The 27,375-nt window shown below is 37.1% G+C and overlaps 1 protein-coding gene across 2 annotated transcripts in view; it reads left to right on the top strand.

Annotated features, from left to right (window-relative positions):
• Positions 1-27,375, top strand: part of syne2b (spectrin repeat containing, nuclear envelope 2b) — a 93,152-nt gene that overhangs the window by 64,088 nt on the left and 1,689 nt on the right. For both annotated transcript variants that reach the window (XM_042737368.1, XM_042737367.1), the window contains 33 exons: positions 1,936-2,112; positions 2,188-2,343; positions 2,470-2,616; positions 2,711-2,881; positions 3,088-3,221; positions 3,303-3,498; positions 3,875-4,057; positions 4,346-4,459; positions 4,547-4,701; positions 4,797-4,944; positions 5,031-5,125; positions 5,701-5,932; positions 6,336-6,530; positions 8,611-8,736; positions 9,172-9,327; positions 11,541-11,699; positions 11,910-12,076; positions 18,519-18,681; positions 19,203-19,390; positions 19,489-19,639; positions 20,043-20,225; positions 21,045-21,182; positions 21,265-21,459; positions 21,552-21,846; positions 23,015-23,083; positions 23,463-23,593; positions 23,679-23,802; positions 23,895-24,094; positions 25,181-25,381; positions 25,829-25,957; positions 26,084-26,275; positions 26,381-26,428; positions 26,611-26,660. In XM_042737368.1, coding sequence (XP_042593302.1) covers positions 1,936-2,112; positions 2,188-2,343; positions 2,470-2,616; positions 2,711-2,881; positions 3,088-3,221; positions 3,303-3,498; positions 3,875-4,057; positions 4,346-4,459; positions 4,547-4,701; positions 4,797-4,944; positions 5,031-5,125; positions 5,701-5,932; positions 6,336-6,530; positions 8,611-8,736; positions 9,172-9,327; positions 11,541-11,699; positions 11,910-12,076; positions 18,519-18,681; positions 19,203-19,390; positions 19,489-19,639; positions 20,043-20,225; positions 21,045-21,182; positions 21,265-21,459; positions 21,552-21,846; positions 23,015-23,083; positions 23,463-23,593; positions 23,679-23,802; positions 23,895-24,094; positions 25,181-25,381; positions 25,829-25,957; positions 26,084-26,275; positions 26,381-26,428; positions 26,611-26,660 — 5,168 coding nt within the window. The remainder of the gene's footprint in view (positions 1-1,935; positions 2,113-2,187; positions 2,344-2,469; positions 2,617-2,710; positions 2,882-3,087; positions 3,222-3,302; positions 3,499-3,874; positions 4,058-4,345; positions 4,460-4,546; positions 4,702-4,796; positions 4,945-5,030; positions 5,126-5,700; positions 5,933-6,335; positions 6,531-8,610; positions 8,737-9,171; positions 9,328-11,540; positions 11,700-11,909; positions 12,077-18,518; positions 18,682-19,202; positions 19,391-19,488; positions 19,640-20,042; positions 20,226-21,044; positions 21,183-21,264; positions 21,460-21,551; positions 21,847-23,014; positions 23,084-23,462; positions 23,594-23,678; positions 23,803-23,894; positions 24,095-25,180; positions 25,382-25,828; positions 25,958-26,083; positions 26,276-26,380; positions 26,429-26,610; positions 26,661-27,375) is intronic.

Genomic DNA, 27,375 nt, shown 5'->3' with positions numbered 1-27,375 from the left:
GAGCTGTATAAAGTAAGATACAATATTGAAATAAAATAAAATACAATAAAATAAAATGCAGAGTACACAGAAAGCTTAGATATATAACACAAAGGAAAATAGTATGAAAATAACTAAAGAAAAAATGTGCTAGTGTAATTAACTCTCTCTTTCTTTTCTATTTCAGTTTCAGTTTGTGCTTTACTGACTTGACACAACTGTGTTAATTCGCATTGCCAAAATGTTTGCAGCTTAGCTGCATGAAATTAAAAAGTGTGAAGTACAAAAAAAGCTTAGAAAGTAACATTCAGCAAATGCAAATGAATTTACTGATGATGAAGTTGTTTTTCTGCATGCAAATAAAAAATACAGGTGCATCTTAATAAATTAGAATGTCGTGGAAAAGTTCATTTCAGTAATTCAACTCAAATTGTGAAACTCGTGTATCAAATAAATTCAATGCACACAGACTGAAGTAGTTTAAGTCTTTGGTTCTTTTAATTGTGATGATTTTGGCTCCCATTTAACAAAAACCCACCAATTCACTATCTCAACAAATTAGAATACTTCATCAGACCAATAAAATAAAATAAAAATTTTTTTAGTGATTTGTTGGCCTTCTGAAAAGTATGTTCATTTACTGTACATGTACTCAATACTTGGTAGGGGCTCCTTTTGCTTTAATTACTGCCTCAATTCGGCGTGGCATGGAGGTGATCAGTTTGTGGCACTGCTGAGGTGGTATGGAAGCCCGGGTTTCTTTGACAGTGGCCTTCAGCTCATCTGTATTTTTTGGTCTCTTGTTCTCATTTTCCTCTTGACAATACCCCATAGATTCTCTATGGGTTTCAGGTGTGGTGAGTTTGCTGGTCAGTCAAGCACACCAACACCATGGTCATTTAACCAACTTTTGATGCTTTTGGCAGTGTGGGCAGGTGCCAAATCCTGCTGGAAAATGAAATCAGCATCTTCAAAAAGCTGGTCACCCAAAGGAAGCATGAAGTGCTCCAAAATTTCTTGGTAAACCAGTGCAGTGACTTTGGTTTTCAAAAAACACAATGGACCAACACCAGCAGATGACATTGTACCCCAAATCATCACAGACTGCGGAAACTTAACACTGGACTTCAAATAACTTGGGCTATTAGCTTCTTCACCCTTCCTCCAGACTCAAGGATCTTGGTTTCCAAATGAAATACAAAACTTGCTCTCATCTGAAAAGAGGACTTTGGACCACTGGGCAACAGTCCAGTTCTTCTTCTCCTCAGCCCAGGTAAGATGCCTCTGACGTTGTCTGTGGTTCAGGAGTGGCTTAACAAGAGGAATACGACAACTGTAGCCAAATTCCTTGACACGTCTGTGTGTGGTGACTCTTGATGCCTTGACCCCAGCCTCAGTCCATTCCTTGTGAAGTTTACTCAAATTCTTGAATCGATTTTGCTTGACAATCCTCATAAGGCTGCGGTTCTCTCGGTTGGTTGTGCTTTTTCTTACACACTTTTTCCTTCCACTCAACTTTCTGTTAACATGCTTGGATACAGCACTCTGTGAACAGCCAGCTTCTTTGGCAATGAATATTTGTGGCTTACCCTCCCTGTGAAGGGTGTCAATGATTGTCTTCTGGACAACTGTCAGATCTGGACAACTTTCTTCCCCCATGATTGTGTAGCCTAGTGAACCAAACTGAGAGACCATTTTGAAGGCTCAGGAAACCTTTGCAGGTGTTTTTAAATGTGAGCCAAAATCAGCACAATTAAAAGAACCAAAGACTTAAACTATTTCAGTCTGTATGCACTGAATTTATTTAATAAACGAGTTTCACAATTTGAGTTGAATTACTGAAATAAATTAACTTTTCCATGACATTCTAATTTATTAAGATGCGCCTGCATATCTATCTATCTATCTATCTATCTATCTATCTATATACCTGTCTCTTATTCTCTTTTTGTCTAGGTGATGAAGAGAGAGATTGCATGTCAGCAGATGTCTGTTGACTTTATTAATCAGTGTGAGCTGAAGCAGGCCAGTTTTGACTCTCACACCAGCAGGTACAAACACACTGCATTTGCTGAAAACCTGGGACATGTCAATCTGCGCTGGAAAACTCTACAGGATCACCTGAACACACTGGTGAGTTTATTATTATTATTTATTATTATTCCGCTAACCAATTCAGATTAACATGGTTTGCATTGTGTTTCTCAGATCCAACATGCTGAAGATGAGGTGAGGATGTGTGCAGAGCGAGATAACAAACTGCAAATCCTACAGCGTTGGGTCAAAGGTCAAAAACAATGGATGCAATTGGCTGAAAGACCCATCAGTCGCTCATTTGCTGAGAGGAGCCTGAAGGATTGTGAAGTGAGTGGCTGATATTTTGTGGTTGTGGTAGCTGATTGTTGATGCTCACCTACTTTTTTTTTTTTAATTGGAATTTATTTATATTACATTTTAGAGGAAGTTTACTTGTCATTCTTTCATTCTCAGGAGCTGGGGGAAAAGTTGAAGTCTAAATTCTCAGAACTTGCTGAGCTGAGGAAGAGGAGACTTACCACTGATGAAGAAGGCAGGGATAAAGACTTCCTCTCAAAAGCTCACAATCTTTCACAATCTTTGACTGACCTCTCTCAACAGGTATGGAGACAAAAACTTGTTCCTGTGGATTAAAACAAAACCAACAAATATTTATGTTTAATTAGGATTTTAATAATTAATCTTAATTTTCTAGAGTATAGTCCTTGGGGATACCTTGAAAGAGCTCTGTAAGGTGTGGTCTCAGTTTGAAAGTGGGAGGAGTCAGGCAGTTTTAAACACAATGAGGATCTGCCAATCACTAGAGTACTGCCACGCCCCTCTGCCCTCCCTCTCTGCCCTCCAGAACAAAATTGATAAGATACAGGTGCTGTCAATCAACCACATTGTTTTTTTTTTTATTCCCAAGCTATTTCTGATTGGTCACCATATGACGTATTTTATTGAATTTAAATATGTAATATTATTGCTTTTTTTTTTTTTGAATGTGTCAAATTTGTTAACTTAAAAGTAAACCTTTGGCTTGACAGAGATATTTATTATAATGTATACATTCACAAATTATATATGCAGGTCTTAATAGCAGAGACAAAGGAAATTGACAGCCAGTGGGGGGATCTTACCAAGATAACAACAATTCTTATTGGTGGAATTAGCCCAGACTCTGCCCAGGTGTTATGGGAGCACCTAGAAAAAGAAAAAGCAAGGTTAGACTCCACACATACCAGCAAAGCAATGCGAATGTGTATGTAAATGTTCAAGCTCCTACCTGTTGTGTCACCCTGTAGGTGGCTAGAGGTGAAGGAGAAGGTCACATACACCTTGCAGAGGTCACACAGTCTTCTGAAAGTGTGGCAGAGATACTCTGATGTGAGACGCTCCTGCTCAGAGCAGCTCCAACATCTCAAAGAGCAGCTCAACACACACACCAAAACACCCGCTGACAATAAACAACTCACACACAGCATCGCAGAGCTGAAGACTGTGAGTACAATGCAAAGACACAGATATTCACATATAAGCATCCATTTAAACACACACACACTTAAGTAGGGTCCTTAAAAATCTGGGATTTTTTAAAATCAGAAGAGTTATGATGTAAGGAAGAGGAAATTATTATGCATTATTTCTAGATAAGTAATCAAACAGGCAATATATTACAATATAATATTACTTTTAATTATTTGATTACTGACCTATAAATAGTGCAGAATCATGTCAGAGTCAATATAATATAATATAATATAATATAATATAATATAATATAATATAATATAATATAATATAATATAATATAAAATAAAAGTATTAAGTCTTTTGGAAACCAGACTATGTTCTTGTCCTTATTTTCTTCTTTTAGGTATTACAGAAATGCTCAGAGACTCTACAGACTGATTTGAATGAAGTGCTTGAAGTATCTAAGGATCTGATTGAACAGATGGATGATGAGGATGCCATTTTCATCAGATCAGAATGCCGTTTGTTAACACGTGGTTACCTGCAGTTAGAACAGACTCTGAAAGGAAGAATTGAACACATGAAGGTAAGACCTACAGTCCTCTGTGTTTTAATAAGCATGGAAGTGTTTGAAGTATGTACTCTCTCATTTCATTCAAAGTTCATCGGTTGTTATTTATGCATAATATGTCCATGGTCTGTCAAGTTCCAAAAAGGACCAGCCCCCCTCACCAAGCCCCCATCACACACACACACAATAATAGCACCATTACTTATCATAATAGTAGTCTGTTAGTCATTGGAAACCAGTAGTAAATGATGACAGAATTTTTGACTATTCTTTTAATTCAAAACATGTGTCTACTCTGTTCAGGAGGATCTTGAGCAATTTCAAGAATTTGAAAGGTTATTCCAGTCCCTCGAAGCACAATTACAGCAGTGGGAAAGCAATCAACGGATAGACCGCAAACTCACAGATATATCTCAGGTGATAAACAAACATGCATAACTCAACCACATCATTTTATTTTAGAAATCCCCATTATTAATAGTTTCTGTATTTCCTTGTTTACAGTCAGGTCTGATGGAGGTCAGTTCTCTCTCTCCTGATCTGGATCTGATGAACACACTCAGCTACAGGCTGACCCTCGGTGACCCTGTCACACAGAGGCTACAGCACCTCAACAGGAAGTGGGCACAGGCCTCCGCACATGCTCAGGAGAAATGCAGGTGACTAGCACTTACAATCTGCTCACCTGAGAAAGATACTAATATCAGAATCAACACAAAGCATATTATGTTTTATGTGTATATTGTGTGTTTAGTGAGTTGCAGGCAGCCTCTCTCCAGCAGCAGAGCTTTGAGCAGAGATGTGAGAGTTGGCTGGCTTTCCTACAGCGCATGGAGGACAGTTTGGATGTCGAAATCGCATCAACTTACCCTGGACTGAAAGAACAACAACGAACGCACCAGGTTCAACAGTCGACACCACCCCAAATGCAGCACATATAGATAATAGATCCAATAAAAATCTATTTTTCTCTCTCCTTTTCGTCTAGTGTTTTCAGGCTGAGTTATCTTTAGGCCATCAGATCCTTCACTCTGTGATCAGTGAATCTCTCATCCTGTTGCAGAAGGGAGATGTGGAGGACAGGTGACGATTCTCAACATTTTTGTTTTCTTCAATCTCTGTTTTGCATGATTGCTTGCGACATACAATATCATTCAGAAGTTTGGGGTCAGTATGATTTTTTTTTATAAGAAATCAGGACTTTAATTCAGCAAGGTTGCATTAAATTGCTTAAAAGTAAAAAGTAAAGACATTTAATATTGTTTTAATATTGATAACAGTGAGAAATGTTTCATGAGCACCAGATCAGCATATTCAAATGATTTCTGAAGGATCATGTGACACTGAAGACTGGAGTAACGATGTTGAAAATTCAGCTTTGCCATTACAGAAATAAATGACATTTTAAAATATATTAAAATAGAAAAGAGTTAATAATATTTCAAAATATTACTGTTTTAATGTATTTTTGATTAAATAAATGCAGTCTCAGGGAGCATAAGAGACTTCTTTCAAAAACATTAAAGAAATTGTACTGACCCTAAACTTTTGAAACATAGTGTATTGAAATGTCCTACTGTTATAAATATTATACTTTTTATATTTGGAATTCAACACAGGATTTGTAGTTTTACTAACCACCTTGCCTGTGCCCTCAGGAGTGACTTCCTGTTAAAACTGGCACAGCTGAGAGAGCACTGGCAGGGGGCGGTGCAGAGAGCAGCTCAACGGCGCGCTCTAGTGGAAGGGCTCATACAGCACTGGCAGCTTTATACACACACAATGCAGAAACTCCGCAAACTCCTCACACTCACACACACACTCTTGTCACCTGCTGGTCCCACACACTGTAGTGTCCTGCAGTTGCGCCTCTTGCTGGAAGACCTGAAGGTAACAAGATGATTTTCAAATATCATTATCATTAATGATGAAGATATTGTATAAGTCACAGTTTCTTACTCTCACCAAGGCTGCATTTATTTGATTTAAATACTTTAAAAACAGTAGCCTAATATTGTAAAATATAATTTTAATTTAAACTGTTTTTTTATATATATATATATATATATTTTAAAATGTGATTTATTCCTATGATGGCAAAGCTGCATTTTTGATTAATTAAGGGAATTAATTGATTTTTTTTCTATATTTACACTTTATAATTTAACCTATTGACACCTAGCTTGCAATTGTTAGTAACAAAAGAGACTTTTGTTTTTTGTTTCACCATTTCTCCCTCTCTCTTCTTCACTCTCTCCCTCCTCTCTCTCTCTCTCTCTCTGTCCCTGTAAAGCGAACAGAGCTTTTGTTTCAAAGGTCAGTCTCTGCATATCTGTGTGTGATGGAGGTAGGCAGGCAGTTGTTTTCAGTGAGTGACACACAGACGCAGATGCAGCTGCAGACAGACCTGGCAGCCCTGCAGGAGGACTGGGAGCAATGCCAGTGCATGCTGGGAAAGAGAAAGACTCTCACATCTGACATCATAAAGGTAAGATGGATTGATTGGGTTTGAAATAGGACCTTTGAATGAACTAGCTCTTGTGTTTTATGGCTTAGCTCTGTTGCATTTACAAAGTAAGCTTATGATAATGATGATAATGTCACAATATTTATCCTTATCCTTATGTTGAAGGTCAAAGGTCACATGGAAAATCCATAAAGCTAGTGAGTGTGTTAGGCTTTTTCTAAAACAGGATTGTCATGATCATGGAAGCGATCATGCAACTTTAAATTTGTGACTTCTAAACCTGGGAAATTAATTGTTAAAAAATCAGGGAAATGTCCAGAAAAAAAAAACTGATATACAGTATATACATGTACAATTTTTTGATGCTCAGCTGTAAAATATTTTATCATAGATATTTTCCATTGTGAGTGAAATCTCTATCATTTTTTTTTGAAATCCTGTAATTATGAACAAATAGAAAAGTATTTTCTTGATGCCAGATATCACTGATATCTGCATATCAGCATTTATGAGGGTAAAGTTTATATAACAAAACAGGCTACTGCAAAGTGAAATTTGCCCTTGGAATTTATGATATGATTTTATGATTAGATAAGAAATAGCAGCTTAGATAGTAAACAGCTGATTATGGATTGTCAATCTTATGAACACCTGTTCAGAGATGCTTCAGAGAACAAACACTATTAACTGTCTGTCCGTGTATGGACCTGTCTAAAGCTTCACTGGGAATAAACTCTGCCATTATATACTCCCATTCTAGAATGATGCAGGACAACACTAAATGTTGGATTGTGTTTGTAGAATAAGGAGATTCTGTATTATGGTGGTTTTCTGCAGGCATGAGTCCAGCTGAGTTTGACCCACATTGCCTCTGATTCCACAGCTGGACTAATCCAGATCAGATCTTTGCACCCAATAATACACAAACATACAAGCACAATATTATTAATACCAGTGTTACTGACCTGAAAAGTCTTCATGCAGGTCTGTCTGTCTGTCTTTGTTCTGTCGCTATATATCTATGTTATTTATATATATATATATATATATATATATATATATATATATATATATATATATATATATATATATATATATATATACTGTATAGGTTTAGGCAGGGTAGGGTTAGGGTAAGGGGATAGAAAATGCAGTTTGTACAGTAGAAAAACCATTATGTCTATGGAATGTCCCCATAACACATGGCAACCTGTGTGTGTGTGTGTGTGTGTGTGTGTGTGTGTGTGTATGGTTTTTCTACACTGGTGGGGACTTAAACCTGAATACACACCAACTCATGGGGACTCGTGTCACCGTGGTGACCTAAATTGAGGTCTAAATGGGGACAAAAGCTTACAAATCATACAGAATGAGTTTTTTTGAGATTGTAAAAATGCAGAAAGTTTTCTGTGAGGGGGTAGGTTTAGGTGTAGGGCAATAGAAAATACAGTTTGTTCAGTATAAAAACGCCTATGGAGAGTCCCTACAAGGTTAGTGAACCAGACGTGTGTGTGTGTTCATGAGTGTATGCACTTGTCCTGTGCTAAAGGGTTTAAAGTAAAGCCTGTCTAGGGATTTACAGCTCTCCCTGTCTGTCTCTCTGTCTCTCTCTCACAGTACTTTGTCTGTCTTCATTTCTCATGCAACACCTTATAAAATGAATGCCAGTGCACGGCAACATTTTGCCATATTCTTGGGAGTTTCCTCTGTGCAGTATGTGTGATTATAATATGGTTTTACTTGTATTATACTGTAAATGTGATGTGTGTACAGTATTAGCATGTAGATGCATGTGTGTGCATGCATGTGTGTTTTTTTATTGCCCCTAGTCGTGTCTTAACTTTTACATTTGTCTCTGAGCCGAGACATTGGTTTAATGTAGTGCACACCTTCCACAGTGGATGTCTGGACACCTGTCCATATGTTTGTGTGTACAGATCTACCCTAAACATATAAGCTGTCTTTGTTCTCTCTACATTATTTATGCTTTTCCTGACTAATGATAACTCCATCCCCATAGGCTTATATAAGATATTGTATCAAAATCATGCTAGAACATTACAGGACCCTCTATTTGTATCATTTTAAAATTATTTTGCAGAAATGGGAGACCTGTGAGACCAGACTAGCTGATCAGACGCAGCGCCTGGACGAGGTACGAGCCAGACTGAAGAAATCAATCCCAGATCAGCAGGAGGAGATGGAAGAGGAACGCCTCCTTGTGAAGGTACACTAACTCTAAAAGGTTAACTGCTTCATATACTGTTGACTGACATATTACAGGAACAATTCACCTGAAATATGACTGAGGGTAAAGAGCAACATAACCAAAATAAAATACTGATAAATACTGTACTCAAAACACAGCTCAACAGTTATGGTGTTTGGTAAAGTTAAAAGCTTGTGCTAAAACCACACATAATAGCTTTTGTTTGTGTTGCATGACACTTAGGATTTCCCTTCCTCCCTTCTATAGGCATATTCAGCTGTGATCCTCCTCCCTCCCTCTATTTCTCTCTCCTGCCCTCCCTCTTTGTCCCATGGGCTTTAATCTCGTTGGGCCACAGGGTAAAAGAGAGAGAGATATTGCGTGAATCAGAGCTGGGATGTGTGGCAGTGTTTTCTGTGAGTGTGTGTGACGGTGGTGTGTTATGTTATGCAGGAGGTTCAGGACTGTTTAGAGGACTGGTCCGTCAGTCTTTCCGAGCTCAGCACCATGAAGACGGACCTGTCCCAGTACATCTTCACCGATGACGTCCTCCTCCTGCAGGAGCAAGTGGACCATCTGCACTGCCAGTGGGAAGAGCTCTGCCTCAAAGTAAGACAAACAAATATGTTAACCTAGCAGAGACTTTATGTTTTTTTTGCTTCAGACGTTTAGATGAACTAGGAGGAAACAGAGCAAATATAAAGTCTACATGAATCATGTGTCTAAACATTGACAGCTCTAACTCGTTGAGCTGACTGATAAACCTTAGTGCGTGAGAAGTTTAAGGAAATATTTAACAGTAAAAGATAATGAATGTATCTGTATTATTTGTGTGTAGTTTAAGATGTAATTACTTAGCAACATCTGCTTTTTAAAACACATTGCTTATTTGAAAAAAGTGTTTACCTACAGATATCTAAATGTAGGCATACCATTTTTTGTTGTTTTCTAAAGTTAGTTATAATAAATTACTGAGTGAAACCTAACCCAAACTAAAATTCTACGCTTTAAAGAGAACTTATTTATTATATTTATTAAAACTATTTATTTATCTAAATTATTAAACATTAATGAATTTGTATTTGTATTTTTCATTCATTCATTTATTAAACGTTACTTTTGAGAACGGGTCAAACCTTACTTTAAGGTCTAATTTTTGCTATTAACAAACCATTAACTATGACTTTTCCATCAGTAAATTCCTGATTTGCTGCTTATTAATAGAAAGTAAGGTAGTTGTTAAGTTTAGGTATTGGGTAGGATTAGGGATGTAGAATATGGTCATGCAGAATGTGCTTTATAAGAATAAATAAAACCTTTCCATAAAATTAATAGGCATGCTAATAAGCAATAGTGAGAATTGGTCCTTCATATATTAAAATGTTACCAAGGGGTGTTTTGTTATATTAAACCTTTTTAGACAGTTTTGTCTCCAGCTACTGCTAAATAAATCTACATGCACTGACGGCATGCTCAGAGGAATTCCATCTGTTTTAAATACAATGTTAGCACACCATCACTACCCAAAAAAACAGATGTGAGGATTTGTTTGGTGTTTTTTCGTCAGTGCTCATTGATTCAGCTGGAGTCATTGTTCCTGTGAAGTTCCTTGATGTATGTTGTTCTGGTGACCATGTATTGATTCACTTTCAGAACGTGTACATCACTCATATTAGGGTCTTGCTGCTGTTTTTAATGAATATGGTGCTGGATCAATCAGCTGGAGTCTCCTGGGGTCATGTTTTGGGGGTCTGGTGTGAGTTTTGGGGTGGGTGGGTGGGTGGGGGTCTTTGACACAGGAACGAGAGAGCAGATGGTAGAGAGTGAAGGACACAGAGAAAAGACACACAGAAGTGAATGGAAGCAGGAGTCTTTAGCTCTTTGTTTTGGAAATCACTCCCAGTGTGTGTCTGTCACACACAGGAGTGTGAGTGTGTCTGTGGGGGCGGGGGTGGTGGAGGTGTTGCCTGGTAACAGTGAAGTCCACATGTGGCAGCTGTTGAGTTTTCAGGATTTTAAAACTTTCTAGTGACAAGGTTCATGAAGATGTTTTGGCTAGAGATGTTTAAACACATATGTGTACTTTGTAACAAAACTGGATTATACCCTGCCTTGCCATTAACTTGAAAAGAGAAGATAATTCATGTTTTTATTTTCCCCATTATGAGCCTGTTTGTATATTACGAGTCCCTTTAAATTAAATGTATTAAGTTAAATTCGGAGTTTAGAATTTGAGACTAATTTTTTTAATTGATTGTGTTCGGGTGTCACAAAAACATAACTATATCATACTGTAAGATCACATTTAACAATACACACACACACACACACACACACACACACACACATATATATATATATATATATATATATATATTATTATATATATATATATATATATATATATATATATACACACACACATATTGTAATTCCATGTATTCTCAGTGTTGATTCATTAGATTTAGTGCAGTAACAATTGCTGTAATGCATTGTTTTTAAAATCAGTATAAAGGCAGTACAACAAAATCACCACAACAAAAACTACATAATTAATAATATATAAATATAAATATTTTCAAAAAATTTATTTATTTTTATTATTTTTTTTAATTTACAAAATTATGGTACTCAGAATTGTGTGTATTCTTAATTGCCAAAATGCGAAAAACATATTTATTATGTTTTTCTTTTTATTGTAGTGAGAAATACTGTATGTTCTGCACATCTTTTTGACAGGTTTAGTGAGATTCCCTGTCTGTGTGAGCTGCACTGCTGTCATATCTCTTATGTATTTTATGTCTCTCTCTCTCTCTCTGTAGGTGTCACTTCGTAAGCAGGAGATTGCTGATCGACTGAATGCCTGGATCATTTTCAATGAGAAGAATCGGGAGCTGTGTGAATGGCTGACACAGATGGAAAACAAGGTGGCACACAGTGCTGAACTGAGCATTGAGGAAATGGTGGAGAAACTCCAGAAGGTGAGACAAAGCTTTTCGATAACCACCTCAGATACACTGTACTATCAGATCCAGCATTTCACTGTATTTTGTTTAACCTACATGGCAAAACAAATGTTTATTCCACATTTATTTTATTTCATTTTCTTGCTATATGTCCTGTTTCACCTAATGTTGTAAGCAAACAAACAACAAGACTATGACTTACATTCAAATATTGACTCTCCTCAGGATTGTATGGAGGAGATCAACCTCTTTAGTGAGAATAAGACACATCTGAAACAGCTGGGAGAACAACTCATCACTGCTAGCAACAAGACCAAAGAAACAGAAATCAATGACAAGATCAAGGACATCAACGACCGCTGGCAGCATCTGTTTGATCACATTGAGGCCAGGTAAGACCTTAGAGTAACCCTGAGCATGGTCAGGCTGAAATACACCAAATCAGATGCAGTACATAACACTCCTTTATTACACTGCTAGAATGTGACCATAAAACTGTGATGCACACGTAACTTGAGAACTTTGGCTTTTTAAAAGCGTATGGGTCATGGGATATGAACTGCTTTCAAAGTACTTCGTAAAGCACAGTGATGTTAATCTGACATTGATCCAATTCATCTCAGTCACACTTTATTTAACAGACAGTTTGTCATAAAACATTAAACATTAGCTCCACTGAGTTAGAAACTGCAAGAGAGAGAGATTGAAATGTAGACAAACACGTGGCGTCAGTCTAGATGGGCAGTATCAGGGTGGATGGAACGTATGGAGGGGGTCGGTTTGTCCTGCTCTTCGTTTGATTGACAGCTCTTTGATTAGACAGATGGTGGCTGTAGCTTCATGATACATTGCTGGCCAGCTTGTTGATTTTTCTGCATTTTCTCTGGCCTTTGGTTCTGGATCTCTGGGATCATCATAAAGTACATTCAATGCATCTGTTTATTTTTTGTTAAGAAACATTAATAGAAACATTCTTTTCTTAACAAAAGGCACATTTCAGTAATCTAAAGAACCTTTTGTGTAGTGTAAATTTTCATGGATTTTAAAAGTTCTTCTTGGAATCATTGATGTCAGTAAAGCACTTCAAAATTCAAAATACAGCTGGAAAATTGTGACAGTAAGCAGATCAGCTGGTGGATTGTCGTTTAATGTAATTGTGTTGCTTAAACAAGCCTCTTAAGAGAAGGTTTGGAGGTTATTGCAAGAGAAGTTGCACTCTTTACCTGCAGCTTCCTCTTCCCTTAAAAACTGGCAGCGCTATTGTGTTAGTAGCATGCTCGCTTGTTTTAATCTGGTTTGCAAACAGTCGGGCAGACAAATTATGCCTTGCTACAAACATTTCTATCATAGTTTAGTCTATAAGCGGTTTGAATGTTAACTCTGGCTCTGTGCCACTAATGTCACGCTGTGCAGGTGCATGTAGATACTAAAAGTAGCTTTGTGGATCAGTAGGTAACCAGGCACGAGATCTGCCTGTTTGTCGGCTCTCACTTTGAGCTGGAGGTTTACGCCTGTCAATATTCCTTCCCATCAACCACTAACTCCATGAGCACGAGTTTAACCAAAACGCATACAGTCAACAGGGTTGTTATCCAAAAATAAACACCTTCGGGATGATACAAGATCACCCTGTCAGAGATAATGATCCAACTGACTGTAAATGTATACTTTGTTGAACTATTCTTTTAAATTAACTTTTTGTACATCAAATAGTGTTTTAGTAATGGGTTGAGCCTGTGTCGATAATGTGTCTTTTGTTTTCTCTGTGTCTGAAGTCAAAGTTCACAAGCATGACTCCAGCAAGCCTGGGCCTGTCTCAGCTGGTTTTTATTGTCATTATCAAGTGTTAAGAGATTATTTTTAATCTGTATTTAGACCATCTGAAGAGATATGTTAATATACTGTATACATTACCATTTGTAATATTTACAAAGTTTGGGGTCATTAAGATTGATAATATTACAATATCAAATAAATGCTGTTCTTTTGAACTTTCTATTCATCTTGAAAAAAGCATCATTTTTTTCAACACTGATAATAATAAGAAATTTTCTTAAGCACCAAATCAGCATATTAGATTGATTTCTGAAGGATCATGTGATCATGTGACAGGGGTAATGGCTGCTTAAAATTTGGCTTTGCCATCACAAGAATAAATGACATTTAATTTATATTAAAAAATAAATTATTGTAATTAGAAGAAATTATTTTAAATTGTAATAATATTCTACAATATTACTGTTTTTACTTTAACTTATTAATGCAGCTTTGGTGAGCATAAGAGACTTCTTTTAAAACCATTAAAAATGTACTGCCGCTAAACTTTTGAATGGCAGTTTATGTGTATATATTTGTGTATGTCACTCACACAAACTTGCAAATGGGAATGTGCGATTGAGACAAGATTACAGAAGTTGACACAGACACGTCTGACTCTTTTGTCAGCTAAAATCACAGCAGAGTTCACCCTCACAGCTTCTGCACACGCGGCAGCTGCGGTCTGCTAGCACGGGCCTTTGTGTCCACTCACCATCCAATAAGTCTTCTTTCTACTCTTATTGTGTCCCTCGGCCAATCAGCATCAAAGTTCTGTCCTTCTGCTCTTCTGCTATTTGCTAAATGATGGCAGCCATTGTATTATTGAACTCTTGGTGTCTTACAAAACCCTGCTCACTATTGCTGGACAAAGGACCAACGTGGGACAGATGTTGTGTTGAAAACACCCCCCACTGAACACACTCATAAGATCCCTATTCAGGAAAGTTAATTAAAACGCTCTACTCCCTATTTTAAGGACTCTATTGTGGGTGTTTGTATGAGGAAATTTGTTTTCCAGATTCCACTCAGAAGTTTAGACACCTGTAGCTGGAAGTGTTTCTATGGCCATAAGCTTATTTTAGGGTGTGTGACAGCATTGCCTGTTTGTGTGTGTGCATTTATTTATTTATTTATTTATTGTCTCCTCTCAAATAAGATTCCACGTTTTAACAATCTTTATACACCATGACTATCGTCCTGAATTGATATGGAATACTGACTAGCGTGAAGTGGGACGATTGAATTAAACCCTTCAGAGAGCTGAAGTGTGCTCTGAATCTTCCCAACACCCGTGAATTACTCTCTTCTAAAGACTGAAAGACTGCCTATGTGAGGCCCACCAACGTGGTTCCCTGTGGCCCAGATTTATCTTTATTTAACTAATTTAGCTGAAGTGCTTGAAATTAAGCATGCCAGAGAAATTTAAACCTGAAACAATTACTACAAATTAACTCTATTTTAATATGAGTGGTACTTGTCTGTGCAAAACATGTTGGAAGATGCAAGACATGTCCCAAATGATGCATTATATGCTACACACTTATACCCTGCATTGTCTATCTAGTGCATGTATTTTATGTTATTTTGTAATCCAGCATTAGATTCTGACAGTCTCTGTCTTTCTACTGTGTAAGAAAAGCTTAATTCCACACTTCATATTTATTTATTTTTTTCTTCAGTTAAGTGCATCATCTGGGTATTTGAAGTGCACTTTTACTTCTTGGAATTGTTTCTGCTACTGTAAGCAGTTGTTCTGAGTGGGTTTTAGTATGTTCCTACTAGGTGGTTGCTAGTGTAGCTAGAGTGTTCTGTGTTGAAGATGTTTCTATGTTTTGTTTCTATGTGTTCTTTTAAGTTGCCTTGATCATTAGTGAAGTTCCCCCACCTGTTGCTTAGAGAAATGGCTTAATAATCTGTTCAGGATAGGTTTGTATTTAATTAGCTTTGGCCCATGGAACATAACCTCAGACCACAGAGGACTACAACACATGTAGAAGTCCCGTTTGAACTCTTATGAACTCACACACAGACAAACATACAGTACATATATTCTTTTGATGTATTTTTACACTGTTTTATTAACTGTGGTTAGGCAAGAATCTCATATGTGAAAGAAAATGACTTTCAAAAGTACATGATGCTGTTTAACCTGTCAAACCTGCTCACTAGTTTTGCACATTCTGGCTTACCCTGTACACCCATAATGCCACATACAACAAACAAATAATGCTAGAGTTTTTCTCAGAAATAGCTTAATGTTTCTGGTCCTCTAAGTATTTATATTTGTTTGTTTATTTGTTTGTTTGTTTTAGCTGGTTTCAATTGTTTAATTGATACAACCAGTCCTTGAATGTAAGGGATACGATTAATTACTTTTGTTTAACTTTTGATACATAAATAGGGTTTGGTAGCCTTTGTGTGTTACCTACAATCAGTGTTTGGGGAAGTTATGCATTACAGTATTGCATAAAAAAGTAACTAAAATTGTGTTACTTGTTACTTTTTATGGAAAGTAATGCTTTTGCATTACTTTTTGTCACCTGGGATGGGCTTAATTGTTTATTTTTAATAACAAAAACCCCAAAAGTTATATTTTTGCCAACTGTAAAGGCCCATTCACACCAAAAGTGAAATTACTAAGCCTCAGGCTAAAGAAAGTGCCTCTGCCTTTGTTTCTCACTCCCAGTTTCTCTCAACATGGTGGACAGGAGAGATGTGAGTGAATAGAAGGGAAAACAAAGTTACTTGCATTATTAATTTGGAAAAGTAACTCAGATATTTTCTTGTAAATTAAATGCGTTACTTTACTAGTACCTACCTAACTCACATTACTTGTAATGCATAACTCTGTCTGCAATCACGCTTGCTACATTAATGACTCAAGACAATTTTGCTTTACATTTAATATTCAGATTTGATTTCTGTATCAGATTGTCATAAAAAAATGCATAACTCTCTCCACAAGATTTCTGTAACACACCTCTAAAATATACTTGCTCATGCCAAAATTGCTGTATGTGATATGACAGTCTAATGTTTCTAAATAATTAAAACTACTGGCTGTAGCATATTTGTAATGCAGTTGAAGAAAGTGATGGGAACATGGAGTATCCTCACCATCTCCAATGTAAATGATGCATCTCTTGGCCGTTCAGTGAGAGGGAGAGAGAGGGGGGTTGAATATGAGAGGGGGTCAGGAAGGTGGGAGTATGGAAGCAGATTAGACTCAATAATAATTCACGCAAAAAACACGATGCACACATGCGTATCCCAATTTACGTGCAAACAAAAAAGATATATATTCACAACATCCAGTTCATGTACACAAAATATTGTCATGCATATTTATCAAATATTTCATGCATGTGAATTGGGATACGCATGTGTGCATCGTGAATTATTATTGAGGCTAATCTGCTTCCATATGGGAGTAATGTATTACAGCAGTTCACGGTCTGTGAGACGAGCTTGTGTGAGATCAGCCACAGCCATTAAGACAGACATGCTAACACTAACACGAGAGAGCCATGGAGCCTCACCAATCTGCGAGTAAGTGTTTGCTAATTGCACAGACACAGGGCTTTCGTGTAAGCATGCATGTTTTGTGATAGGGGGATGGGCAGTGCTTTTGTCAGTGTGTGTTCTGTGGCTAACACTAGCTTCAGTGCAGGACTGATCAGATTCTGTTTTGCATGGAAACACACTTGTTTCTATGGAGGACGTGCGTTCTGATGATGTGCAGATGGTGCATGTTCTCAATTCTAAACAGATTTGCACCAAAATCAGGCTGTGAAGAACATGCTAGATGCATGTATTTGGAATTATGCAATCATGCAATTACTAATGCTTTATTTATAGAGTATATCTTTCTAAATCTTGTCATATTTTAAGGCGTTGTTTGTATTGATGTGATACAGAGTACAGCTTGTTTCATTGCCTTATTTCATTCCACCAAATATTCTGAGTGACTTCTTGCAACTGTTATTTTATTTAAGTGTGTTTTCCCTTCATTTTGCATGTGATAAATGCAAATAATGCTTGTGTTTGTTGCTGTAAGAATAAACCTTCCGATAGGCACAGCAAATGCTTCGATGCATTGCTGTCACGTGCATTTGAGTTGTTGTGTGATGTCACTTCTTCCACATCAGCACTCCGGTTTGTTTTGGTTGGACCTCCATTGGAAATGTCACATGACTGTGAAGGAATGCCCCCATCCTCTTAGTCACATGACGTCACTTTTAGAGTGGCCTGAAAGCCGTCTACATGCTCAGATAGTTCTAACACTGAGTGTTCTGGTCTGGGTTGAATAGATTGCGACAGAAGGACCAGACGTGGGTAACTGCACACTCAAACCTAATAAAAACCCTTTTGTCCTGCATTGTGTCTTTGTAAACCTCAGCTGGCAGGCTAGCTATAGGAATGACACTAGGTCGAGAAATGTTTGCTTTTTATGTAAAATGTTCCTCATGCACCACACAGAACAAAACTCATCGCAAGAATCCATTTCTATATCAATATCTTCTAGGTTTTTAAAGTAAAAATCCCATTCATTATCTCCATAAGAATTTTTTTAGCGATAACTTATAAACATCTAAAGACAGACAACCCGTGTATCATATTAACATTTCAGCTTTTTTTTTTTTTTTTTTTTTTACAGAAATTGCACTTTTTAAAACCCCTATGGGGCAAATTAATGGGAAAATGGGAGAAAGGACACTAAAAAAAAAGTGGACAGACACTGTTGCACTCTATAGAAGAAATTATGACTGTGACTGACTACCGTTTTACAGGAAAGCAAATGTCCAACCAATCAAAACTCTTAACTGCTGTTGAGTGATACACACAAAAGTTGTGATACACAAAAGACTTGAGTTCGAGTCCCAGCTTAAGGTTTTTTTTCCCAATTCTGTTCCTGTCTCCCCTCTTACTGCTTCCTGTCTCCACTTACACTGTTCTATTGAATACCAGCAAAAAGAAAAATTGTAAGTATTGAGAGACTGACTGATTGTATTTCAGGGTGAGGAAGCTGAAGGAGACGCTGGTGACAGTGCAGCAGCTGGATAAGAACATGAGTAATCTCCGTACCTGGCTTTCCCGTGTTGAGGGCGAACTGGCCAAACCCATCATTTACAGCATCTGCCACTGTGATGAGATACAGCGCAAACTAGCAGAGCATCAGGTAATCGGTGCATTCATTAACAAAACCACAATAACTGATATATATGTGCACAATGCATTTTGAGGTAGATTTCTCTAAGCACCAATGCTTTATAGGGTGAGTATAGGTAAAGAGAGACACTAAAGTTTATTCATCTTTACCATTAAGTGTATATTCCTCCATTATTGAAAATTTACATGAAGTTTCACCTAATATGAAATTACATTGATGTAGCCTTTTGCATTACTTTGATGTCTTTGCAATGTCATCTTTCTTAGATGACTGATAGTTTGATGAGTTTGTGGTATAGGCCTACATTAGTCTTAAAGGCCTATTCACACCAAGAATGCTCAAGCTCTTTAAAGCAGGATGGATTTTGAAATTGCTTCCAATGATATTGCTCCTCTGTGTCGTTATGATTATAGTTGTGGTGTGGACCTTCCTCTTCTCAAAGAATAAAGTTATTGAAACTTTATAGTTATCATTATAGTCCTGTCCTTGGTGTGAGCAGGCCTTTAGAGTGTGATGTTGTTCTCCACTAGGACTTGCAGAGAGACATCGAACAGCATACAGAGGGTGTAGCGTCTGTTTTGACCCTGTGTGACGTTTTGCTGCATGATGCGGATGCTTGTGGCAGTGATGGAGAGAACGACTCCATTCAGCAGACTACGCTCAGCCTGGACCGCCGCTGGAGGAACATATGTGCCATGTCTATGGAGAGGAGAATGAGGTCAATACAAACACCCAAATCAGCATGTTTGGTTGCATAATGTCACACATTTGTTTTTGTTTTTCTCTAACCACTGTGCTCAATACTGTCCCCTGCAGGATCGAGGAGACATGGCGTCTGTGGTGCAAGTTCCTGGATGACTACTCACGCTTTGAAGAGTGGCTGAACACAGCAGAACGTACAGCGGCCAACCCAGCCACCAAAGATGTACTCTACACCTGTGCTAAAGAGGAACTCAAAAAGTTTGAGGTCTGAATCTGTTTAAGGCTACTCATAGTAGCCTGTTCATCATCTGAGTAATAGCACCAGAACTCTCATACAGATTAAAATTAATACTGAAATATACTCTTAAGAGGGTTTTCTCCTTGACGCCAAAGAAAACAATTTTTGGTTCCACAAAGAGCATTTCAGTTCTTTAAAGAACTGTTTTTCTTAGTGTAAAGAACATTTTAATAATCTAAACAACCTTTTTTTCAAGTATAAAGAACCTTTTGTGCAATGGAAAAGTTCCATGGATGTTTAAGGTTCTTCATGGAACTATAAATGACAATAAATAACCTGTTTTTAAGAGTGTAGTAGCTTTCAAATCTGTGATAGTCTAGACGCAATATATTGGACTATTAACACTGTTTTTAAACATACTCGCGTGCAGGCCTTCCAGCGCCAGGTCCATGAGCGCCTGACACAGCTGGAGCTGGTGAACAAACAATACCGACGTCTGGCACGAGAGAACCGGACAGATGGTGCCAGTAAGCTAAAGTTGATGGTGCATGAGGGAAACCAGCGCTGGGATACATTACAGAAGAGAGTGGCCACTGTTCTCCGCAGGTTAAAGGTCAGACTTGAGTCATACTTTTTTTTTTTTTTTTATTAAAGTCATATATTCAGTATATATATATATGTGTGTGTGTGTGTGTGTAAGTGTGTGTGAGTGTGTGTGATTGTGTGTGTGAGTGTGTGTGATTGTGTGAGCGGGTGTGAGTGTGAGTGTGTGTGTGTGTGTTTATTTTCTTTTAGTCAGAAAGGAGACAATAAATTGATCAAAAGTGACAATACAATATTTGTAATGTTACAAAAGATTTCTATTTCAAATAAATGCTGTTTTTTTTAAAACTTTCTATTCATTAAAGACTCCTGAAAATATGTATGAAAGTTTAAATTAAAATATCAAGCAGCACAACTGTTTATATCAATAAGAAATGTTTCTTGAGCAGCAAATCAACATATTACAATGATTTCTGAAGGATCGTGAGACTGAAGACTGAAAGTTTACCTTTGCCATCACAGAAATAAATTTAAATAAATTAAAGTAGAAAATAGTTTACAATATTTCACAAAATTACAAAAAAAAATTGTTTTAATGTGTTTTTAATCAAATATATGCAGCCTTGGTGAGCATAAGACTTCTTTTAAAACATAAAAAATATTACCAACCCCATAGTTTTGAACTGTACTTTTTATTCTATGTTAAATTCTCAAATAATGACTGGTTTGGAAATGTCACCTAATAAACCTAAAACCTGTGAAAATGTTAAAATTAATTGCATCTCTGACCTTCAATTCTTCATTTCCATGACAACAAAGTGTACCTTTTTTGGGCAAACCTCAGTTTTCTAAAATGTTTCTGAACTCTGAATGCTTCTCCTCTGTGCAGCACTTCACATCTCAACGTGAAGACTTTGAAGGAACACGGGAGGGGATTCTGGTCTGGCTGACTGAAATGGACCTTCAGCTCACCAATGTGGAGCATTTTTCCGAGAGCGATATCCATGAAAAGATGCGTCAACTAAACGTACGGTACACTCTGATTTGATGTATAAAAGTCTGGTTACACAGTCAGAATGAAAAATAATTTGTGATTTGACTTCCTGCAGGCATTTCAGCAGGAGATCACTCTAAACACAAATAAGATCGATGCTCTGATTGTATTTGGAGAGAACCTGATCCAGAAGAGTGCTCCGCTGGACGCCGTACTCATTGAAGATGAACTAGAAGAGCTGCACTCATACTGCCAGGAAGTATTTGGCAGAGTCGCCCGATTCCACCACCGTCTTATCAGCAGACGCCCAGTCAGTTTGAAAAGACTCATCTCACAAACACTGAACAATACTCTCATGGCTGAGTACTGACTTTAACCCTTTCTACTTTTTTCTTCTCATAGGTGCATGAGGAGGACCGAGAGTTCTCAGACAGAGACACAGATCGGCGGGACTCGGCTGATTTCGGTGGGGTGTGGGAGAGGGAGGAGGAAGAGGAGGCTGCGATGAGTTCTGATGTTTCTCTAACAGTACGCCAGGCCGTGTCCCAGCTGATACCACCTGCTCTAGAGCGCTCAGGGCGTGAGACCCCCGTCAGTGTGGATTCAATCCCACTGGAGTGGGACCACACCGTAGATGTGGGTGGATCTTCATCTCCAGAGGATGACGAGGAGTTGACGTTCTACAGCGCTCTATCAGGTAACTCTTTAAAGACTGGTCTCTGCAGCTCTATCTACATCTGTCCGTCTGTTATAGGCCATTCTGTTAGTTTCTAGATCTCGGTTTTTGCTATATGTTGCACTATTTGGGTCTGTCTAGATTTCTTTGTCTCTTACATGACACTCTGTTAGAGTGCCCAGATAGTTAGAGTCTAACTCTGTTTGAGTATATCTATCACTGTCTGTAATCTGCTGCTCTGTTGATCTTTTAGGTACGAGTGTCGAGCTCTTTTTGCTGCTTGTTTAAAGAGAATCTAGATCTCTGTCTGTTATTGGATTATTTATTTGAGTGTTTTAAATGTCTTTGTCTACTATCCAGTGCTGTATTAGTGTGTATATATGCACTAGTAATCTGTAATGCTGTATCTAGATCTCTTTATCTATTATATGAGTCATTCTACAATTTAGGGTACATGTCATGTCCATTGATAATCATATTTTTTCTTGACAAAAATAATATTTTATTTCTTGAAATTACCTTGATGTCCCTTAAATTACTGTTTTTGCAATGTCCCTTTTTTTTATTCGAAGTCATTATTTAAAAAAACTGCTGAGGTCCATATTATCATATTAAATGAATTTCTAAAAAAAAAAATTTATTTCTGCAATATTTCCACAACTTTCTGTCAACTATGTTACTGACTGTTCAACCACCTGCAACTAAGAAATGGCTGATATAGTTAAAAAAAAAAGGTGTAGAAACAGTAAGTAAATTTGACAAACAATTACAAAGAAATGGACAAAAACACACAGAATTACAGTGAATGTGCAATTTTTCAGTATAGAAAAACTCCAGCAATTTTTATTTGTAAATTTGAAAAATCTTTTTTCAGTGTTATTTTAAAATGGCTTGGCAAGTAGCATATGTTACACTGATGAAATATATAAATAAACCAAGTCTTTTTGTTGAGAAAGCATGTTGTTTTTGCATTTTTCATTGCTGTGAAATGTACCCCAATTATGGAATGATCCATATGATGAATTAGATTGGTGTATCTAGAGCTGTTATTCAATGCTCTAGTTGTGTACATAGTGCTGTACATCTTGTTTTCTGCCTCCCTGTTATAATGTATCTAGATCTCTGCCTGTCTAATAAATGACGCTCTATTAGTCTAGATCACTGTCTGTCTGCCACTCTTCTGTTGCAGATGTAGAAGTCACTGAGAGCTCTCAGTCATTTATTAAAGCTACATCTAAAGCTCTGAAGGCTGTGTCCGGTAGGCATCAGCCTGCTGCATGCTGTCAGCACTATCACTGCACATTACATGCGTGTTTTAACATGTTTCCTTCATTCACCTCTAAATATAATAGACATTTTATGCCTTGTGCTCACTGCCTGACTGCTTAACAACTTCCTCTCTCAATCAGCTGTCCATGTTCTTGAAATCCCATGATGCTTGTTTTTATGTTTGCCAAGAATCTGCTCCTGCATGTGTTGCAGTACATGTTTAAACAGATGTTTTTCATAATGCACATTGGTTTTATTTATTGATTTTTTGTTTTCTGTAGCATGTTGTGCAACTGAGTGATGACTTCCTGCATGCTTGTTTTAAGTGATATAAGGAGTTATAATATCTCTCTCTGTCTCTCGTTTAGGGGGAAGGTCAATGGTGGAGCCGTGGCACTCTCCAAATGCGCCAGACAGGAAGCGAGCGAACAGAGAGATCATACACAGTCTCACATCTTCACCCACTGACACCAGCGCTCAGTACCACCCACAGGCCTATGTGAGTCCTCACACATGCATCACACTCACTAAACACACATTAATATTGGTGCACACATATAAACACATTTCCTCTTTCTCTCCAGGATAAACTCATGTCTGAGTGTGCTGGCAGTATAGACAGTATAAAGCGAGTGAAACTGATTCTGAGCGAGGAAGAACAACTGGACGATCATGGTTTGACAGCGCTCTCTGCAGCTGATAAGACAGGTATTGCTATTTGTAGTACTTTTACAGAAATGGTCATACATGAGTTGAGTTTCAGTGATATCTAACCTTTGTCCTCTGATCTGTGGCGTCAGGTGTGATCGAGCGATGGGAGCTCATGCAGGTGCAGCCGTGCAGCATGCCACAGGATCTTCAGCAGTGGCACAAACTCAACACTGACCTCACTGATGTCATGGCATGGCTGGACACTGTGATGCCTGAGCTAGAGAAGCTTCAAACTCTAGAGCCAAAAATCACCATCAGAGACATGGAGAGCAATATCCACGAACTAAAGGTACTTACTTACAGAGACATTTAGAGAGTGATAGGATCAGATACAAACAAAGTTAATAAAACTATGCACTTGAGAGAGTGCATTTTTATTAATTTATATTTATATATTTTAAATATACACGTCACAAGTTTGGGATCAGTACTATTTTTAAATGCTTTTAAAAGGAGTTCAAAAGTTTGGGATCAGTACTTTTTTTAATGCTTTTAAAAGGAGTTTCTTCTGCTCATCAAGGCTGCATTTATTTGATCAAAATTACATTAAAAAAAGCAGTATTGTGAAATATTATTGCAATTTTAAATGTGAATATATTGTAAAATATAATTTATTTTTTATTTATGAAATAAGTATCACAGGTTCCAAAAAATATGAAGCAACACAACTGTTTCCAACATCGATAATAAATCAGCATATTAGATTAGAATGATTTCTGAAGGATCATGTGACACCGAAGACTGCAGTGGTGATGATGAAAAAATAGCTTTGCATCACAGGAATAAAAAAAAATTTAAAGTAGGAATATTAACATAGAAAACAGTTCATTTAAATTGTAATAATTTCACAATATTAGTTTTTTTTCTATTTTGATCAAATAAATGCAGTCTTAGTGAGCAGAATAGACTTATTTAAGCAACATTTAAATATCTTACTTATTACAAATTTTTGAACAGCACTGTATATACTTCTATAATGATTACTTTTTCAAATAATTTTGTTCTTTTGAACTTTCTGTTCATCAAAGAATCCTGAAAAAATGTATCATGGTATCCACAAAAAATATTAAGCAGAACAACTGTTTTCAATATTTATAATAATAATATGAATATATTTTTTTTTTTTGAGCATCAAATCAGCATATTAGAATGATTTATGAAGGATCATAAATTCAGCTTTGACATCACCTAAATAAATTACATTGTAAAATATATTAAAAAACATTTTTTTATTGTAATAATTTCACAATATTATAGTTTTACTGTATTTTTAGTCAAATAAATGCAGCTTTGGTGAGCAAAGATTTGAATGGTACTGTGTATTATATAGGCATATACCTTATAGGTTCATTTTCTCATTTTTTTTTTTCACAAGGACATGCAGAGGATTTTTAACGGCTACAAATCAGTGATGATTGGTGTTAATCTCAGTGGGCGGTGCTTCCAGCACGGAGACAGCGCCGAACTACGAGAACTACGTGAGAATCTGCAGTCAGCCAATCAGAAATGGACACAGGCCTGTGCGGCCCTGGACAGCTGGGAACATCGACTGCATCAAGCACTCATGGAGTGTCAGGTGAGGAAAAACAAGCTCGAAATGTGACACTGATCCCAGAGTTAAGACTTTACAGCAAAGTACCATGAGTGTTTTTGTTTTGTTTTGCAACTGCAATACAAGATGCTTTTAGTAAGCTCATGTCTCTGTACCTTCACAAGTTTGTACTTGTTACTTTTTGTGTTGATGATATTTTATCTCAGGATAAAAGACCATAAAACCACAAAGTTGTTTTTTATAAATACTGGGTACATGTTGTTCTTAAAGCTACAGCATACTGTGACAGACTATCAAATAAATGTAATTATCATTTAATTTAAAAAAGCCAGCTTGGGGGGCAAATTATGTGCTATTTTTTCCTGTTACTTCCTTTAGGGCTTCTGTAAAGATGATATAGTGAAGCCTAAACCAAACACACAAGCACCCTGTAATGAAGACCATCTGTTTATTCCATTTTCTTTTTCACAGGAGTTTCACGAGACTCTTCACTCTCTGCTGCTGTGGTTAGCTAAAGCAGAAAGCCAGCGCTACATGGTCAACATCCATGACCAAAACACAGACCTCAACATCCTGCAAGAGCATCGAGACACACTCAAGGTAGAATAGTGTGTGTGTGTGTGCTGTTGTTGTACAATATATAATAATGCCCCCACAAAAATGTGATAATTGTGGGACAAAATTTCTTCATATCTTGATATATGGGCTGTTATCTGTGCATAACAGGCTGTTCAGCAGGACTTACAGTCTCGTGAGAGGGAGGTGCACTGCCTGCAGGAGCTCTCCTCACAGATCCTGCTACAGGACCAGGGAGAAGACACTCTGGAGGCCAAAGAGAAGGTTCACGTCATCAGCAACAAGTTACGACTGCTGATCAGACAGACTGCACACGATCTGCACACGCTGCAAAGCAGACTGGTACGTTTCATTCAGTCTCACACACACAAGCACAAGTTTTCTCTGCAGGCCAGGTGGGTTTCACTCTCACACACTGAGGTTTTGGTCCTTTATGTTCTATTGCAGGACTCTCCTGGTCCAAATGTGGGCAGGACAGCATCAACACAACAGCAGGTACAGAAACACTCTCTGCAGACTAGAAATTACAAAGCTCTGACTTCATTATATAGATTTTGTCATCTAACGCTGTTCTTGGGGAGTTTGGTTTTGAAAGTAACAGTAAATAAGGGTTTGGTAAGAATCTTTAGTCTGTGTTTATCATGATTAATTGATGGTCATTTTTCTGATCCCTCTAGGAAGCCGCAGGAGCTCAGGCTGTTACACGGGGATCTGCTGCGAGTGTCAGGTACACACTGATGTGTTACTATGCATCTGTGTTCAGTCATGAGATTTTTCGATCTTGTGTGACCTTGCTGAAGTTGATTTCTTCTAGTACTCTCCTCACACCCTCTAGTTCTTCTCACTTTCACACATCTGCTCCACTTTCACCTCTCAAAAGATTCAACATGTACTTTATGCTGACCTTCACAAGCCACAAAGTTAAGAAATAACGCGTTGAATTATTCATAGTTGATAAATAACATGTTAATTTTTTTTTTTTTAAAGTAACATCCTCATTTTAGGTTAAAGGTTCAAAAGTTTGGGCTCAGTAAGATTTTTGTTGTAAGATTAATACTTTTAATCCTTAATGCCTTAAATTGATCAAAAGTTATAGTAAAAATGTTTTTTTTTTTTTAATAAAAAAATAAAAAAAATAAAAAAAAATCCTCAAAGATCCTCTGTTTCCATAAAAATATTAAGTTTGGGGTTGATAAGATTTTATGTTTTTGAAAAAAAAAGTATGTTATGTTCACCAAAGCTACATTTATCTGATCAGAGACAGTAAAAAAAATAATAATGTTGAATATTATTACAATTAAAAATATTTTGTACTATTGTGATATATTTTAAAACTTTATTTTATTTTACTTTCTTTCTGTGATAGCAAAGATGAATTTTCAGCCATTTTTTTCAGTCACATGGTCTTTCAAAAATAATTTTATATAATTTAGTGGTCAAGA

This window comes from Cyprinus carpio, chromosome B13 (genome assembly GCF_018340385.1).
Source record: "Cyprinus carpio isolate SPL01 chromosome B13, ASM1834038v1, whole genome shotgun sequence".
In the NCBI taxonomy this organism is placed as follows: Eukaryota; Metazoa; Chordata; class Actinopteri; order Cypriniformes; family Cyprinidae; genus Cyprinus; species Cyprinus carpio.
This window is presented reverse-complemented; position numbering and strand designations above follow the sequence as displayed.